The sequence below is a fragment of the Corvus kubaryi genome, unplaced genomic scaffold (genome assembly GCF_017639235.1).
Source record: "Corvus kubaryi isolate FWS band 111438036 unplaced genomic scaffold, C.kubaryi_AGA036_p1.0 130, whole genome shotgun sequence".
Lineage (NCBI taxonomy): Eukaryota > Metazoa > Chordata > Aves > Passeriformes > Corvidae > Corvus > Corvus kubaryi.
This window is the reverse complement of record NW_024580665.1, coordinates 1,695,532-1,713,472: the sequence shown is the minus strand read 5'-3', so window position 1 is coordinate 1,713,472 and position 17,941 is coordinate 1,695,532. Positions and strand designations below refer to the sequence as shown.

The window sequence follows — 17,941 nt, the reverse complement described above, 5'->3', positions numbered from 1 at the left end:
CTCTTACTACTTCTATATAGCCTGGCATAGGCATTCTTCACAATCTTCACAGGCACACGAAGATACTCCATCCCCCCATGTTCTTCAAATGGATTAAAGAGACAAACAGTTTGTGGTATTACAGTTTCTTACCACGGCATGCAAGAAGGTTTCTTTTAAGCTGCGTGCCAGAATCGCGGCACCGCCTCTTTTCTCCCGTCGCCATGCTCAGCTCCGTCCCACGTCACTCACTTCTCTTTCTCTCTGACTCTGAAGCCACCATGTTGAAGAGTGTTCTTGTTCAGGCTTTACGGTGGGGAAAGCCTCGCTCCCTCTGTGCTGCTGGCTGCATGGTGTCCTCTTCAGTTCAGCACGAAGTGTGCTGGCTGCAGACAGGAGGCTCTGCCAGCTCCCGTTGACTCCGCCGGCTCCGCATGGAGAGGAGAGGGACCCGCCTGTCCCCAGAAGCCGTGCTGGATGGGTTTAGCTGTGAGCAGTGGCTGGTTTTAGCTGCCTGTGGCTCTGAGACAGTCCCCCTGCAGCAACCCAGGGTCCGTGCCGCAGCGTTGGGAAAGGGGGGAAGGGGCAGTGGCCCCGGCCCGGCCCGGCGGGGCCAGGAGGCTCGGAGCCCCCCCACCTTCCAGCAGGCGAGCTCCGACAAAAGGGGAAGTCCCGCCTTTCTGTGCGGTTTAAATATGTAAATTGTGAGAAGCGTAATTGGTCTTAAAGACTGTCCACCAACTCAGGGTCAACCCAATACACTGACAGACAAGCACTTTTTACTACTATAAAAGACCACCATGACTTTCATGAAATCAGAAATCTCTTATACACTCTCTGAGTGTGTAGAGAGTTCTCCTCGACATGGAGACATTCACATCGAGATACTTCCCTGGGATTGAGCAGAATTAGGATTCATCATTCATTGGTAAGGGACATTGGCTCCTAATTGAAATTATTGCTTCACTAGCTGTAGCATAGGTACTTTTATTATTGTGCACTCTATTTTTATTTACTCGTAGTTCTTCTATTTATCCTGTATAGTAAGTAAGCCTGTTAAAGTCTTATGTCTATTTTCCTTGTGTCTATTCAATAAATAATTCATGTTGTAATAGGCCGGATTGGTCATTGTTAAGGACTTGAGAGCAAGGATGGATTTTGGGGTGCTGGCTGCCTCAATAAAGCTACTGCCTACTGCCAGAGACCTGAACAAAGGCAGGGACTTGTCTAAGCTCTCCCCTCTCATTTGTAACAACCCCCCCCCTCTTCTGAGGCAGTCAAATGGACAGGTAGAATTTGTGCATTTTCCAGTAGCTTCAGCATTACAAATACATGGATGATGTGACAACAAAGTCAGCTGTCCCAGTTCAACCTCATGTTTGCATTTCTTTTAATTCCAACAGGATCTCCTAATTAGGGGTTCTTTCTATATGACGTGTAGCTCAGCTGGTGTTTTAACTGCTCAGAAACACCTGCAATAGCTCTCCCCTGGCTTCAGTTACCTGTTCTGAGTGCAACTGCAGGCTCCAGCCCAGAGCATATGTATGCACACATACATCACAGGGAGACAGATGGGTCTGCTTCCAAGAGAGTGGACACTCATTTTTGATCATTAACAAGCAGTGCCTGTAAAAGATGACAACTCATGTGTCAGCTGAAACATTTCACATTAATTGGAACAAGGTTCCTATCAAATATATTTTGATAATAGCCAATCTCTCAAGGATATTTTGCGCCACACAGTGAGAACATAATGTTTGACATCTTTCCTTGGAGGCAAGAAAGAGAGCCAGAAGGCAAATGCAGCTAGCTACAGCCAGTGAAGAAAGACAAGCAGAAAATAGCAGAGAAACAGTTCTGTCTGTGGAGACAAGCAACAAACCATGGAGCTTATCAGCTCTGTCAGCAGTGTACATCCTGACACAGGTCTGTAGGTTCGAAAGGCTGCCATTGTTCCAGAGGGTGGCAGAGACAGACACTGCAAAGGATCAGTAGAAGTAGGGGATAAAGATGCAGCTACGAACATCTCCATGGACAGCGAGTCAGTACTCAAAGCTGAAATCTGGCAATATTATGAATACATGAGTATGAATACATGAATATATCTGGCAATATATGAATACATGAGTGCATGTTTTAATACAAAACTAATGCAAAGCCATTTGCAGTGATCTTGGAGGAGTCAGTTCTCCTGGTTCATTCCTACCATGTGACTGAGCATTTCCCTTGACTTTCCTCACTTAACTTCCATCTTAGGGCTGGCCCTTTCTTGGTTACAAGATTTGGTCAGTTCCCAGGTGATGGCAGAATGACTTCAAATAGTTATCCCTTGAAGATCTTAATAACAGTTTCTTGTAGTAATTTGAGATGGATAGTTTACATGAGTACATGTGTGTCTAAATGAGCTACAAAATACTTAACAATCACTGTTGTGAGACCTTATGCATTACGATGCCATTTTAGTCTTTTAACACCAAGCAACAATTTCAGAAGCCAGAGAGTCTCTCTGGGTTTATAGCATGCTTTACATACTGCTTAGACTTTCTCTTCATTGATCTGCTGCTGGATAAAAGCAATGTTGAAAAGACATTAAAGCAACAGTCAAGATCTGTAGCTACATTAGTCATTCTGTCAGAGACCTGAAAAGAACCTCACAGAAGTTAAGCAGGAAAACAATTTGTTGAAGCATCAGCTGAAGCAGTGAGTCGCAACTCATTCAAATCTCTCTGAAGTACATGATCAAGCAACTGCTGAAGCCCTGAAAGCCACAAATGATTTTACAAACAGGAGATACTAAAACAAGCTTTGAACTCACCTCCAGTCTCTGGTATGTAATAACAATCTGACTGTCCACATATTTATTCCTTTAAAGCAGTCGGGTGGGAAAATAACAGGATGAATGATATTCCCCTAGTGCAGCAACAGAACTACCCGTACAAGCTGACAGTACTCTTCCATCACTGTGTGTAACTGGCATTTCGTTCCACTGAATGGAGCCATTTTGGACATGCACTGACCCAACCAAAGTAATTATTTTGTAACATTTTTACCTGAACTTCAACCAGTGGTTCCCCAGGGCCCAGAAGAGCTAAGCAATCAATGGTCTTACAGGTCTTTTTGCCAAATATAACATTGTTGAGCCTTGAAATCTACAGTACAGCCAGGAGCCTAAAAAAACCCCAAAAGTTACTGAATAACTGAGGCATCTGAGGCACCCAGACAGATGCCATAAAATCCAGAGCACCTCAGTTGTAAATTGACTAATATAAAACCAGCTAAATCCATCCAACCAGGACATACCTTACAATACAGGGAAAACCTATATAGGACTTTATCCTAATCACTGTGTTGGCCTAAGGGTACAGTTTCATCAGCTAATAAAGAGACAAAACATGTAAAACTTTTTTTTTTTTCCAAGAGGCAGGTGGAAAAAGGGAGCAAATTGTTGTTCTATGATGCTCCTTCAAATTAGGTGTCAACTCCAAGTTCTTGAGAGGTGATATGTAGAAAGAGATTCTGTCAATCTGGAGATGAGAACAATTATCACTGAAGGAAAGAAAAAGTTATATTAGTTGAAAATACTGGTTTTCATTTATTCTAGTTTAGCTAACTTTGTGTGTGTTGTGCTCTCTGCCAGGGAGGCAGGGGAACAAGTGAAATGCACCATGCTCCAAGCCCAGTCTATTGCATTGGTTAGGAAATTTATGGCAGTATATCCAGGATTTGACCCTGGATGTACTCAAGATATTGATATACTTGATATATATTTGACCCTCGATATACTTGGATATATTTTATTTGATCCTAGATTCGGTTTAAGGCCAGTTCTGCCTTTCCTTTACTATTCTGTCCCCATTCGTATACCTTCTCATTTAAAAACAGAGTTTGTGCTGAAAACTTGAACTTTTCTTGCAAGATACAGGTTGAGATGCAGATTGAGCCCAAGGTGAGGCCTGAACTGCCAACCTTTGGGATAAGGGCACAAAGATGGGTGATGCAAGCCAAGTGAATGGAAACAAGAGACAATAGCAGGAGCTGGGAACTGCCGACCTTTTTTGGTAACAAAGGAGACGAAGACGGGTGCCAGTGAGGTGGGTGGACAAAGAGAAGGGGACAGGAGCAGAGGACTGAGGAGGGAGAGTGAGACTTGTGGGACGGGACACTGTGAGGGGATAAAAGCCATGGGGTTCCTTAGTTGGGAGCCTCCTCGGAGGCACTAGCTCGAGCTGTTTCTGTGTTGCTGTGCCGGAATAAATCCCTTTATGGGACGAAACATCTGAGACTCAGCTATGGGAAACCTGGGATAGAACCGGAGAGGAAACCTGGTCTGACTGTGTGAGTGGGGTGTGTGGGGAGCCAAGCGAGGGACCCGTCGTGTCACTGGAGCTGCCGTGAAGAGGCTTCTATCCCCGCAGTGACTGTCTCTGGCGGTGGCAGCATGACTGGCAAGGGTCTCGTGAACGGTCAGACTGGGTAGGTTCTTTGACAACTGCGCTGGCACAGCAGGGCATCCCCACGGCTATCCCCGCAGCCCTCTGAGAGCGGCTCAGGACCGGCGCGGAGGCACCGGGGTCCCCTGACGGGAGCCCGCGGGGCCGGCAAGGCCGTGAGGGTGGCGGGGCCGCGCGCTCGCCGCCAGGCGGCGCCCCCGACCCACCGAGCGCGCGGAGCCCGCGCGGCCGCGCGGCACTTCCGGCGGTGCAGGAAGGGGCGGTGCGCGTGACTGCGGTGAGCGGCGGTACCGCCGGGCTCCGCGGCTCGGGGAGCTCGGGGATCTGCGGCGGCACCGAGCGCCGGGGAGCGGGGCAGGCGGGGTCTGGGCTCCGGGAGGGCTCCCCGGGAAACGCCGCCGCGCGCGAGCCGCGATGTGGCCGCGTCAGCGCCCGAGCCGGTCCCGCGGCCTCTCGGTGCTGCGGGCGAGGAGGCGGCGGGGCCGGGGCCGTGTGGTCACAGCGGCGGAGAGGGGCCGGGGCACAAGGCTCGTGTCGTATCGTTGCCGTGAGCCGCGACCGAGAACCTGGGTGTTGCCACCGCTTTCACCAGCCTTGTCCTGGTGCGGGAGATCAGGGAACTGCATCTGGCTTTAGAATTTTAGGACTGCATTAGAACCATACGGAACCCGCGGTAGTGCACTTATTCCTTTAAGTTCTTACAGTGCGTCTCTTCTCTAGGAAAAATGATTTCTGAAAGCAGCTCCTTCGTGAAGGGGGTGGTGCTTGGAGGAGCCTTCTGCATGTTGGTTACGCTCCTCGGACACATTAAGGTGGGCCACGGGACCAAAGCACATCACCACGAGCATCATCACATCCAGGCTCCCAACAAGGAAGATGTCTTAAACCTTTCAGAAGGTGAACGTGTGGAGTTTAGTAAAAGCATCCGCGTTTATTGTATCATCCTTGTCAAACCAAAAGATCTGGGGCACTGGGCTGCAGCAAGGGAGACCTGGAGCAAGCACTGCGACAAGGCTGAATTCTACAGCTCAGAAAATGTCAAAGTCTTTGATTCTGTAGCCCTCAACACAAATGATATGTGGGTGATGATGCGAAAAGCTTACGAGATAACATACGAACATTATAAGGATGAATTCAGCTGGTTCTTCCTTGCATATCCAACAACATTTGCTATAATTGAAAATCTCAAGTATTTCTTACTGAAAAAAGACCCTTCACAGCCTTTTTACATAGGCCACACTGTGAAATCTGGTGACCTTGAGTATGTAGATGGCGAGGGAGGAATCGTCTTAAGCATTGAGTCACTAAGACGACTCGCCCATGTTCTTGAAGACCCTGACAAGTGTCCAGAGCAGGGAGGTATGATTTGGAAACTCGCAGAGGACAAACAGCTGGCAATCTGCCTGAAGTACACCGGCGTGTTTGCCGAAAACGCCGAAGATTCAGAAGGAAAAGACGTCTTTAACACTAAGTCCGTCGGAGCCCTCATTAAGGAGGCCATGTCCACTCACCCACAGCAGGTGGTGGACGGCTGCTGCTCCGACATGGCCATCACCTTCAGTGGGCTGGCCCCCAACCACATGCACGTGATGATGTACGGGGTGTACAGGCTCAGGCCCTACGGCCACTCATACAGTGATGCCCTGGTCTTCCTGCCCCCACTGGGCTCGGACAATGACTGATGTGTCCTCAGGGAAGGCCTGGAACTGTGGAGTTGGCTCTTCTCACAACACACAGTTGTACTGACACATTCTGGTTCTGGTGTACAGGTTTTTTTGCACATGGAGGGTTGCTAAAGCTCTTAATTTTAAAAGTGGAAGAATAATTTTTTTCTATATCTTTTTTAGAGGAATGTTTCTGGCTTTTGACAGTGCTGGAATGAAATGATAAGAAGTTGTAATGTTTATTATAAAAGGAAATTAAGTTTATAGGGGGGGTTTGTACATGTAAATATTTATTAATGAAAACTCAAAATTAATTTTAGTCTAATCTTACAAATATATTTTTGCAAGACTTTGACTATTTCAGTTCTTCCAGGCATTTCTAGAATGTCTTTATATCTTTCTAAGATGTACCAATAAAACTGACTACAGATTCAGTCTCAAAGACTGTAACTGTAAGCTGTTTCTTTTACAGTGAACTACACAATAGCTTGAGTTTATACAGCACCTGCCACTTCACGTACAACCTTCTAACAGTAAGGAATGAGCAGGAAGCACAATAACAAGAAATCTTTTAGGAAGTTGCAGCAGAGTAATATCAAGTGCCCTTTGGACTACTGTTTCTAAGCAGACAAAAGAAAAAGATAAATTGTATTTGAATAGGTATTAACATGGTCAGGGAGTCTGTTAGCACAAGATTAATTGCTCATTTAAAATTTCACTTCATCTATAAGCATGTTAGAATAAGGGTTCAGTATTATTTTTACTCCTGTTAGTGGGTGCTAATAGTGTTTACAAGGGAGAAGTTGGTTAGTTGTCAGTACAATTGTTCCTGGGTCACACTCCCATCCACTCACAGCATATGCAAACAAACAGCACTTCAGTATTTGCTCCATTTAGAATTCACTGACCTGACATGGGTGTTTCAAGACTTAAGGTACATCCATCTGTTACATCTAGGACTATCACAGGCTTTGTTGGTACGATACTCATAAAACATGGGAGCAGACTGTGTTACCTCACCTTTAACCAACCGTAACACCCTACCCTGATCTGCAAGGGGGCAGGGGGGGAAGCTGGTTCAGAGCTGATGAGAATATCCACATCTTGGGTTTTAAGCATCATTTTTGACCCAGAAAGGTAGGACAACTGCTCAGACCCCCATACAAGCTCCCACAGCTCAGCTGTTTTCTGAAAGGTGGGACAAGTGCACCTTCTTGTCCTCCTGGTCAGTCAGGGCTCAGCTGACAGCAAGACAAACATCTACATGATTGCTGCCAAAACCTAGGTAAAACTTGTACTTTTGATGTTTTGCTAAACTGGTATATAAATTAGGCCTGATTTGACTTGTATCTTCTTACAGAATAATACAGCTGGGAAAACTTTTGACAAAACCAGATAAAGAAAGTAAAAAACTTTGATTTCAGTGCTTCTGATTATTAAAAACAGTTCTGACACCCCTGCAGGAACAGCAGTCATAGGAGAAAGAATGAGAGTGAACAATTCCGATGAGAAAAAACCTCATTTGTCACAGATTTGAGGTACTGTAGGACAGCAGGAGGAGGTAAGATGGAAGGGTAAAAAAGCAAACCACAAAATGCAAGATTAGCTCATTTTACACAAAAAAAAACCCCCAACACTGAAGCATAAACTGATTTCCCATAGTACTAACTAGAAATCAGTACATTTATAATGAAATCTTTAAGATGCACAGAAATGTTCACCAGCATTCTGAAGGTGTGAGGTTTGATCAGAACTTTTTCTGCAACGCTGCTTAAATTTTGTCTTCCTACATTGATAGTTTCAGATTTACCCTGTCATTTTCAGAAGTACAGTCTTGTAAATAATTTTACAGAATTTTAAAATCAGTATGTATTAGGCAATACATGTCTTAACTTGGCTTTAGATTTAGATGGAGAACACCTTGCCTACTGTCTTCTGTAAAGGTCCCAGGGTGGGGAAACCAAGCCTGCAGAACAGCATCAGGACAAGGCACTGGCACACGAAGCTACATTCTGCTGTTGTAAAATGCATGTGTTAGAATAAAGACTTGAAATATTAATAAATGCTTCCAGACACAGTTATGAGTGGTAGACCTTAAAAGTTTCTTTAATTTATTACATTATTCCATTTTTCCATAGGCATAGCTTTGGGTGTGCTGAACAAATGATTGGGTTATCCAGACACACAGTGCTCCTGAACCCATTCTGTAGCTGTGCGGACGTGTGGCAGTGTGCACAAGCTGAGAGCTCTTTCAAATTCCACCTGAAAAAGTTGCTCCTGGCTACGCTGAAAAACATGTTTTGCTATGATGCCTTTATTTAACAGTGATTTTGTTTCTGCTCCTAAAATAAGGCGGCACACAGGGAGTAGAGAGCGTCAGGCACCAGGGTGGCACACACTTCACTGGGAGTGTGCCCACCATTGCTATAACTCCACTAGAAGGAGAGCAATATCAAAGTGTTGGCAGGTAGAAATCTGAACATATGTACAGTCTTCAGATATGAGTCAGCATAAAAGAATTTCTAATCCACATATCAGTCTGAGTTCATCAATCCTATACAGATAAATGCATATTAAAAGAGAAAATCCTTAAGTAAAATGAAGTTAATGCTGTTAATAAGTTAAAAACTAATGTCAAAAAACCTGATTTCTCCACATTCAAGAAACAGGTAGACTAACAAGATGTCAATCAGAAGAAAAAATGTTTCAGAGGTTTTATAAACCATATTTATATTTCACACACACTTTATATTACTCTTTTGGAAGAGCATAAAAATGTAAACATTTCTTGGCTTTTTCCTCCTTTCCATTTGAAATAGTCTACTCACGGTCTATGCAGAATCTTCAGTATCTGAAGTATCTTCAGTCACTGAACTCAGGTTTAAGACAAAACAAAGTAACTGTAATAAAAAGAAATCTAGAAAACTATTGTAGCCTAACAGTACTTTTGCATTCAATTGATTTATTTAGCATAGCCACAGAACAAAATAATTTGTACATTCAGTCACATTAAAAACAAGGAATTACAAAGCAGTCCACATTTAATCTAAGTGCATTCCTTTGGAGTAACAGTTCCTGTTGTTTCACTTGTATGTCTTCATATGCCAAAGGCCATCATTTAAATAGTGGATATTTTCAATACCAATCCCTTTGTTGACCTTCTCACTGCAGGAAGAAAAACGTACAGAAGTATTAGCTAGGTTAAATAGGCAAGCACTACACAATATATTATTTCAAGTAGAAACTGCAACATTTGTCAACTGGAAGGGGTAAGCTATCAACCACAAAGTCATTATCTTCCATAGCAGGTGGACAGGAAACAGTATTTGTCATCACATGTGCCCACATTACTGACTGATAAGAGGACAATATTTGCCTTCCACATTTTTTCAACAGCTTTCCACAGTATTTTTACTACTTCTTTGTGGGACACAGTTCTTCAGACACTGCTGCTGAACTTCTGCAACACTTCTGCTACTTTGCTACTTTTCTTAATTTTACCATTTCTCTATCAAAGTAGCACAGCAGTTGTGAGCCTTCCCCTCCCAGCACAGGACGTGGTAAAAGACAACTGGAATGTGGAATCTAACAAGTTCTGGTTCCAAGTGTGCCACTGATACAATCAAATGCAGGTGAGCTGCCTCATTTCTAGTTGCAGGTCATCTACCTACTTAATAAAGAATTAAAAATGCTAAATTTATGTGCCAAGGACTTGCAGCCTATTACAGACATGCTATCCTCTAAAGTATTGACTATCTTTTCAGCCATGTCATCTTTTAAAAATTACTGGTTTGTGTCTGCGTTGTATGTGGTTATTTTCCAGTAAAAAAAAAAAAAATAGTTTTGCCACAATAAACAAGACAAATCTCTTTCTTGGTGTGAGAACAAGTTTCATTCCCCTGGGGAATATAGTTTACTCTATTTACACCAAGTGTTCTATTACTTACACAACTTGTCCAAAAGTAACCAGGAAGGAAAATGCTACTAACACAATATTAACACATTATGTGTAGTAATCACGGCAAGAGATTGAAATCCCATTGGCTAAACCAGAAAATTGTGGAACAATGTCACACAAAAAAGCAGCTAACAGGCTGCTGACAGCAGTATAATTTCATTTTCCTCTCCAGTTCATGTTGCTTCTCACACGAACAGGATATTCAGCTGCAAGGCTGCTGGTGGATTTGAAGTTGGGAATACAGGGAACCATGGTTTGCAATGGTCACAACATATCACTGCACACTTAGAACAGGGACAGAAGTGGCTTTTCTTTCCACTTACTCTTGGAGTCTTTTGAAGCACCACAAAGAATCCTGAGGAATATAATTCCTCAACAGCTACAGCAGGTCCAAATCCAGGTTTCTGCAGTCCCAATCCATCCCTGTCCTCTAACACATTCCCACCCCTCTGCCTCGTGCTACTATTACAGCTTAGGACAGCAGTCACTCAGTACAAGAGATGATCCTGCTGAGAATTTACCACACAAAAAAGAGTGATTTGTTTTCAGCAAAACAGCTTCCTCACTGCCACAAGTCACAGATGGGGCTGGAACCAACACAGCCCAAACCTGCTGGGTGCACCTCACATCCTGCAAGATGTTAATAGAACTTAAAATGACAAAGTGATTTAGCTACCTGTAATTTAACACTATCTGAAAGCCAGGAACAACTAACATCCATTTCCATTTTCTGTATCTCTTTGCCTTCTCAAATAGTTTTCCATTTATCCCCTGAGCAAACCTCTAAATTTCACAAGAGACTCAGCTAAGTTAGTCAGCGCATCAAGCAGGAATGCTGCATGTGGGTACACCCTGAAGAAAAAGAGTAGGCCACAGAGAAAAAAAACACTAGACAGGCAACCAAGCTCCAGCAGGACTTGAGTCTCTGCAGACAAAAATCTCTTCAATGTTTTCAATCTTCTCAAATCCAAATTACACCTCTTGCCTAGCCCAGGTAGTAAGTACTTGATAGAATTATTTTTTTGTTCAACAAGATCTTTGCGAAAGTATGATCAGAGCACTAGAAATACTAACATTCAGTAGTAGTACTAATATTTTGTGTCTTAAAATCCATATTCACATGAAAAGAACTATTTTGAATGCCAATAAAGATGGACGACATCCCCTGCCTCATCTTTCCCTGAATACCCATCAACAAAATGAAATCTTACAAAACTCCGTGCTTGAACAACACATGCTGCAACAGCAATGCAGTAACCTTGACAGTGGTGCTTATACTTCAAACTAACATAAGAATAATAACATGGGACAGGCTATACTTCAATATTTAAAACACTTACATGTCCTCAGCTGACATCTTCATTACTCCCACACATAATGCATGTTGTTTTCCCTCTGCCATTATTGCCTACAAATTACTGCTAAGGAAAACAGATTTCTTTTTGAACTATTTCAGAAGAGTAAAAGCAATATGAAGAAATTACTTCCAAAAACACTTTGAAAAGCCAGTGTTGAACTTTTAACCTTTTAGTAATTCTAGAGCTCCAGCTCTTAAAGATAAGCAAAACAATGCACTGAATTTAACAATTGAATCACAGTGTGTAGAACAAAGCATGTATTTATGAACTTGGAACAGCAATTACAGAAAAAAATCTCCCAGTGCTACACTCCATTTCTTCCTTTGTGCCTAACACAGAGATGACAGTCTCTCCCTTTCTGGAACAAAACAGCACATGTTTGTGGGGCCATTTTAGATTCCAAGGCACAGAAGAACTGAGACACCAATTTAAAAACCACAAGTACTGAAATCAGATGTGTCCTTTTCAGAGCTTAGCAAAACATGATGTTAACTGCTGATCTTTTCCGATAGCATCTAACTAACAACAAAATTAGCACAGCTTGGTGTTATAAATGCCGTATTTGTTCAGAGTTCTTTTCTCAGTAATATAATGAGTGAATTATCAAACATTCCTCATTTTACATATGCTAACTTGTTAGACACATAGAGCAAGCCCTTACTGCTGTAAAGCTGATCCTAAGCATCTTCCCTAATTCCCTAGGAACAGGGGAGAATTCTTCTTTAACTAAAGGGAATACAAGATTGACTAAGGAGGCAGGGGACAAATTACACTGCACCTCATCTACTTTTACCACTCTGCATAAAATCACTAAGGAGCTCCACTTACCAATGAGATTAATGGAACAGCAGCCCACCCAACAGTACAGCAGGAATAGTTACTTGGTTTGGAACATACAGTAAGTGAAAAAATATGAACAATTTTAACCTTGCCAAGCAATATCTAAACCTCTGCAGCTCCTTTCTGATTACTAGTCATTTCATGAAATCCAATTAAAATCCAAAGTAATACAGATAATGATCAACTGAGAACACAAGAACGGAAATTTAACTCATCTCACAGTAAGCAATAATTCATAGTTAAGAAGGATACAACGACAGTGTCAACAGCAGCAGGGTAAAGCTTTGCTCCAGGAGACGTCAGGCCAGGGCACATTATATTAGCTCCACTCAGGACAAATTTAATGGCACCTTTATCAACCTGCTGATGCGGGAGAATAAATGGGTCTAGGAGGGGAAAGATACAGCATTGCAATTAATACAGCACCATGACAACATGAATAGCTCATTATCAAGTCAGTTTAAACGGGGCAATAAGATATAGAGTGTGCTGCAAGGGTAGGAAGTTTGAGAAACAATTACCAGAGTTCCTGCTGGGCGGTACCACCCCAAAAGGACACAAATACTGACCCAAAAGGACACAGGTACCGTCCTCCCAGACTACATCTTTTATTTGAGAACCAAAGGTAATCCAGCACTTCAGGCAATGACTCCTGCACACTCAAAGACCCATAGACTGAGCAACAATTTTCCCCTAGGGAAAACAACCACCCAAGCGATTGTAAAACCAAGGGGTCTTAAATCCCTTCAAACTCCATGTACTCTTACAAATTACTCCAAATGAAGGAAAAACAGTTTAACATTAACAGAACAAAAAAGGCAAACACGGACAAAATTCATGAAAGCTGTCAGCTCTCCAAGCCATCCTTCAAGTGCAGACACCCTCTTGAAGTATTTCCAACACTGAGATCTGACTGAATAATGTTTTTTGGGATCCAAAACAGAGTGACACAATCAAGCAGAACAGCAAGAAAAAAAATGCAAGAGCAAATTGTAAAAAGTAAAAAGCATGCAGCATAAGTTCCTACAGGAGACAGATATACATTACATCATTAAACTCAGGAAGACGGAGTATTTTTCTAGTAAGAACTTACAAGTATTCATATAACAACGAGACTTGAAAGAAAAAAGATAGGGACCAACAATAGCAAATTTGTATCTCTGTCCTAGGGGAACCTCTCAAGATTTTTTTAAAGAGCTTTGCACAGTTTCATTCTTACTTATCCAAGTTCAGATTGCTTAACATATAGAATGGACACAGTTCACACAGACATGTGAAATAGAAAATTAATAAATTCCAGTTAACAAAGTATGCTGTATCTTTAAGACCTATTCTGGAATATACATATGCATAGAATACATGCAATGGAAGCTCTTTTTCATTTAGTTCTACAGACATCCTGTGGAATCACACTGTCACCCTTCTCAGCACTACCACCCTCAGGAAACTTACATTTGTGAAGCAACCTTAGCGTCGGGTAAAAAATCCCTTCTCTTTGCCTGAAGAACAGCAACTCCCCATTCACAGTGAGAATTTCTATATGTTCATGACTGCAAGATTAAAAAAAAAAAATTGCAAGAGCTACTTAACCCTTCTATAATTTAAATACAATATTTTACTTTATGGAGTCTAGTCTGTCTTAGCACCTGAGAATAAAAAGTCAATTAGCAACAAAATTTAAAACTAAAAATATTATCTTTTTGTATGAGTTGTTCTTCAGCAGTGTTCTCCTGTTCACTTCTTTCCCCTTTGATAAAAAAGAAACCAACAGACAAAATACACAAACTGCATTTCTTCAGTGTTGCTTTTTGAATGCAATACAAAGAGTGAATGAGGAGAAGAACTCAGCAAAAATGTACTACCCTCTATTTAGAAAAAGAGAAGATACTCAAGATAATGTATGGAAGCCCAAAACCAATACAAAATGTTACTGACGGGAATCGAAACAATTGTGAGCTTCCATGTCCATGAAGCTGAATGCTTCCCTTCAACAACAGGCTGATCCTTGGAGAGACCCTGAATACACTGCACATTAACTACTAGGCAGCATTTTTAAGTTCCTCATGCATCCTACTAGCACGCGCCTTTAAAGCACAATGAGCACATGCCAACTTTCTAGTTTGGCCATAACATGGACTATCAGCTATTAAGAAATGACAGATGCCTTTCAAAAGTGGTAGGTTTATCTACTGTACAAAGTAAATGCACAAAGGAAGCAATCCTAGCACCTTGAAAGCAAAATTTAAGAGAAAAGATACTTACCATCTTACTATTTTGACTGGGTCTTTCTTTGGCATGATTTGGTTTAGCCATGGTTCAATAACAGGAAATTGGTCTATCAGTTGATTCTTGATACCTTTAATAACTGAAGTCTTCAGCTGAATGCAGTTTGATACATTCTCCTTTTCATCAAATCTGTCAAGGCAGCGACAGTATTTTAGAAATGCACAATTTGATGCACAAAATATGGATTTCTCAGCAGCTGTCTTCAGAAATGCTTATAAATTCACTATAAAAGTTTAACAGCAGACCGACTGTCCAACTTTCAAATGCAGGATTTCATGAGGCTTAAATTTGTCCCCTGGGAACACTGGGGTGGGGGAAGGCAGGGGGTCCCCCCTTAGTAGCCTGTCTTCATCCTTAAACTTTTTGTATGGCCACAAAACACGTGTTTAGTCTTACAGATAAGCCCCGGCACATAACGCTATTTCACTGAGCGCCAAGACTACTTTGCTGGTAACACAAACACCCACAGTCCTGTTCCGATGCGAATCCTTCACCTCCACCACGTAAGTACGAACGGCGCTTTCTACCACCCGAAGTTCGGGCAAGTTAATGACTCAGCTCCGCTTAACGAGCGAGTGCCCAAGGCAAAGCCGAGGGCTGCGGGCGGCGCTGCCGCGGTGCCGCTCCCGCCAGCGCAGCGCCGAGCCCGGGGCTGAGGGGGCGCCGGGCCCGCCCGGCCCCTTCCCTTTCCCCGCGCCTCCCACCACCCCCAGCCCGGCCACACTCACTTCTTGAACATCCTGCGTGCGGGGAGCGCCGGGCCGGCGGGCCAGGGCCGGCGGGCGGGCACCCACAGCCTCGGCGCTGCTCACACGCGGCTCCGGCCGGGCCGTCCCTCCCTCCGCGCCCGCCGGAAGCGCCGTTCCATCACCGCGGAACGGGCGGGGCCACCCGGCAGCACACCGTGCGGCAAGGCGGTGCCTGTGCCAGTAGCTTTGGCGTCCTCTCCTGCCCACCCGCTGCTCCGTACACAACAGCGGCGTTAATAGGCTTTCACAACAACCAGGTGCCACGGCACTGTTTTCCCAGGCAATATATCGCTTTTCGGTAAAGTAAGAAGAGCAAAGTGGTAATAGCTACTGTCATCATTTAAACACAAAATACGTTTAACAGGAAAAAACACAAACATCTTCAAACTAGCAGAGCAGAAGCTATCCTCGCACCAGCTTCAGCGCAGGACACAAGATCCTGTCAATAGCATTCTGGGGGGGGGAAAAATGGGATTCTTGTCAAACAGCAGATACTGGAGCCGGCCAGGGAATCAGTCCCAAGTGACAGTGCCACATCCTTCAAGGTGGGAAGGGAGAAGAAGAAGCCTGGCTTGCAGAGAAGATCTCGGCTGCCAGGCAGAGAGATGGATTCTGGTGGAGAGGACCATCCATAGTGTTTATTAGAATCAAATTAGGTTTTGCTTGGTGATGGCTGTAGCAATTGTGAATAGAAAACCGTAGGCAGACAGAATTTACCACACTGCTTTTTCACTCTTTGAGAAGTAGACCTGTGTTTGTTCTGTAGGCTGGTAGCTGCTATATAAACAGCCATACAGGTGACCACCCAGTTTCTTTTTAGAGTCATGGAAACGCTACCACTGGCATAAGGGGGAGGGAGAAGAGGACATAAAAGACCAGGTTATCATTATGCTAACAACGAAGTTCTTTTTTTCCATACAAAACAATTTAATCACCTTTGATACTATAACAAATACTTAAAACCTAATACTTAAAAGTTACATCAGTCAAACAAAATAAAATCAAGCTTTATACATGGTATCATTCAAATAGTCCAGTACAGTGTCAGGAACTGTACTAATACACACTAATGACTTTTTTAAAGGATAGGAATGAACACTGGCATTACATAAATAGTCAAGCATTTCACTCATGCACACCACCTTCACCTACTTTGTAGCATCACTAAAAATACTGAGTTATAATCAAGAAATCAATTTTAACTGAAACACAGTGACACTGCTCATACCCAGATTAGAAAGTGAGAATGGGAGTTTATCACACTGACAAAGTATTCCATACATTCTGGTGCTCCTCAGAAAAACTTTCATCAAATAATACTTCACCATGCAAACAACCATGTTTTTAAACACTGTAATGAAAAATTCATCATATTCTACCTCAAATGATAGAAACACAAGGTAAACTTCTACACTTCTTGAGAAAGACAGCACATCTCACTGAAGCCACCTGAGCCACTGGTTTCATGCCTGCCTAAAACAGCAAGATTAGGCCTGAATTTTCAAAAATTGCCTTTGCCACAAGGAACATCTTACCTCTTTACCTCTACTAGCTTAAAGCAGTTGGACCACTGGTTCCCTTCAGGGCTGAGCTAACCTTGAGTCTCATCTCAACTTCTCCATCTTCTCTTCCAAATGGTTTTTGCTGGGGTAGCTGCAGACTTCAGGGCCAGTTAACTGCTGAGCCAATCTAAACATGCTTGTACAGAGGCTCCAAGGACCTAGGCTGGACTTTGTTAACACAGCTTTGTGTTACTGTTCAGCCTCACCATCAAAAAGCTGGAGACACTTGCTCTGGTTGCAGGGTCACTTTCAAGTACCAAAAATTTAAAAGCATAGTACCTGGACAAGACTGACAAAGCAAGAGGCACATCCAGCAACTGCCATTACAACCTCTACAGCCCTGACAGAAACCACCTCTCAGGGCCACATGCTAAATAGGACTTAGGGTTTCACGCCCCGTAAGCTTCCGTAGAAAAAGGCGAAAATCCATCACACCTGGCTTCTTCCCGGATCCCCAGAACTTCACCTTGTTTCCACCTGCTCTCTCATATCCAAAAGCTGAATATTCTAACTGATGGGACAAAGTCATTGACTGTTCTACCCCTGAATGATTGCACAGACAGCAACTTCAGGAAAGGGGACACTTACTCATGTCTTTTTTATAAATCAAATCCTTTCAATGAACCAAGAATGTGTAGAAATTTGGCATCTCTTACATCTCTATACCTCTTATCTAATTTGGCTTAAGTGAACATGACAGTTACTGGGAACAGAGGAAAACTTTACAGCCTACTCATGTAAGTTTTATTTCCTTAGCAAACCTGTTTATTTCTGTTACGTCTGACTTGGAATGTAATTTAGTAGCCTTGGGAACCATACAACCTGTTCTAAAGCCAGTCAAAAACAGACTGAAGATTTGTTTTTCTGGGGTTTATTTTAAACTGGAAAAAGTACTTCTCTACACATCACAAGCACGATGTTCCAGGCCTCAGGAGTTGTATCATGATGACTCAGTCACAAAACATTCTCCAGAAGAGCCTCAGTAACATTACATTCCTATCTCTATGTACCACAGTTTCTGTCAAGACAAGTTAGTCTGTCTTTTCCTATCAAACATACAAGTGCCACTAGACTTCCCCTGAGGAGCTCTGCTG

General features: G+C 43.0%; 2 protein-coding genes across 3 annotated transcripts; one reads left to right on the top strand and one right to left on the bottom strand.

Moving 5' to 3' along the window:
- Positions 1–4,627: 4,627 nt before the first annotated feature.
- Positions 4,628–6,536, top strand: C1GALT1C1 (C1GALT1 specific chaperone 1). 2 transcript variants are annotated; one of them, XM_042028372.1, is made up of 2 exons: positions 4,628–4,707; positions 5,151–6,536. In XM_042028372.1, the coding sequence occupies exon 2, from the start codon at positions 5,156–5,158 to the stop codon at positions 6,110–6,112; it is 957 nt and encodes a 318-aa protein (XP_041884306.1). In that variant the 5' UTR covers positions 4,628–4,707; positions 5,151–5,155; the 3' UTR covers positions 6,113–6,536. The 2 variants fall into 2 exon arrangements, with proteins under 2 accessions (XP_041884306.1, XP_041884311.1); XM_042028377.1 differs by lacking the exon at positions 4,628–4,707 and adding an exon at positions 4,750–5,032.
- Positions 6,537–8,175: 1,639 nt separating this feature from the next.
- Positions 8,176–15,400, bottom strand: MCTS1 (MCTS1 re-initiation and release factor). Its single transcript, XM_042028389.1, has 6 exons — positions 15,265–15,400; positions 14,513–14,665; positions 13,703–13,800; positions 12,503–12,636; positions 11,393–11,460; positions 8,176–9,259 (listed from the first exon to the last, which is right to left on the bottom strand). The coding sequence occupies exons 1-6, from the start codon at positions 15,273–15,275 to the stop codon at positions 9,178–9,180; spliced, it is 546 nt and encodes a 181-aa protein (XP_041884323.1). The 5' UTR covers positions 15,276–15,400; the 3' UTR covers positions 8,176–9,177.
- Between the last annotated feature and the right edge of the window lie 2,541 nt (positions 15,401–17,941).

Coding starts and splice junctions, on each gene's coding strand:
- C1GALT1C1 (XM_042028372.1), top strand. CDS start 5,156: ATGATTTCTGAAAGCAGCTCCTTCGTGAAGGGGGTGGTGCTTGGAGGA.
- MCTS1 (XM_042028389.1), bottom strand. Junction 13,801..14,512: donor CCAGTCAAAATAGTAAGATG/GTAAGTATCTTT, acceptor TTAATCTTGCAG/TCATGAACATATAGAAATTC. Junction 9,260..11,392: donor AAGATGTCAGCTGAGGACAT/GTAAGTGTTTTA, acceptor TTCTTCCTGCAG/TGAGAAGGTCAACAAAGGGA.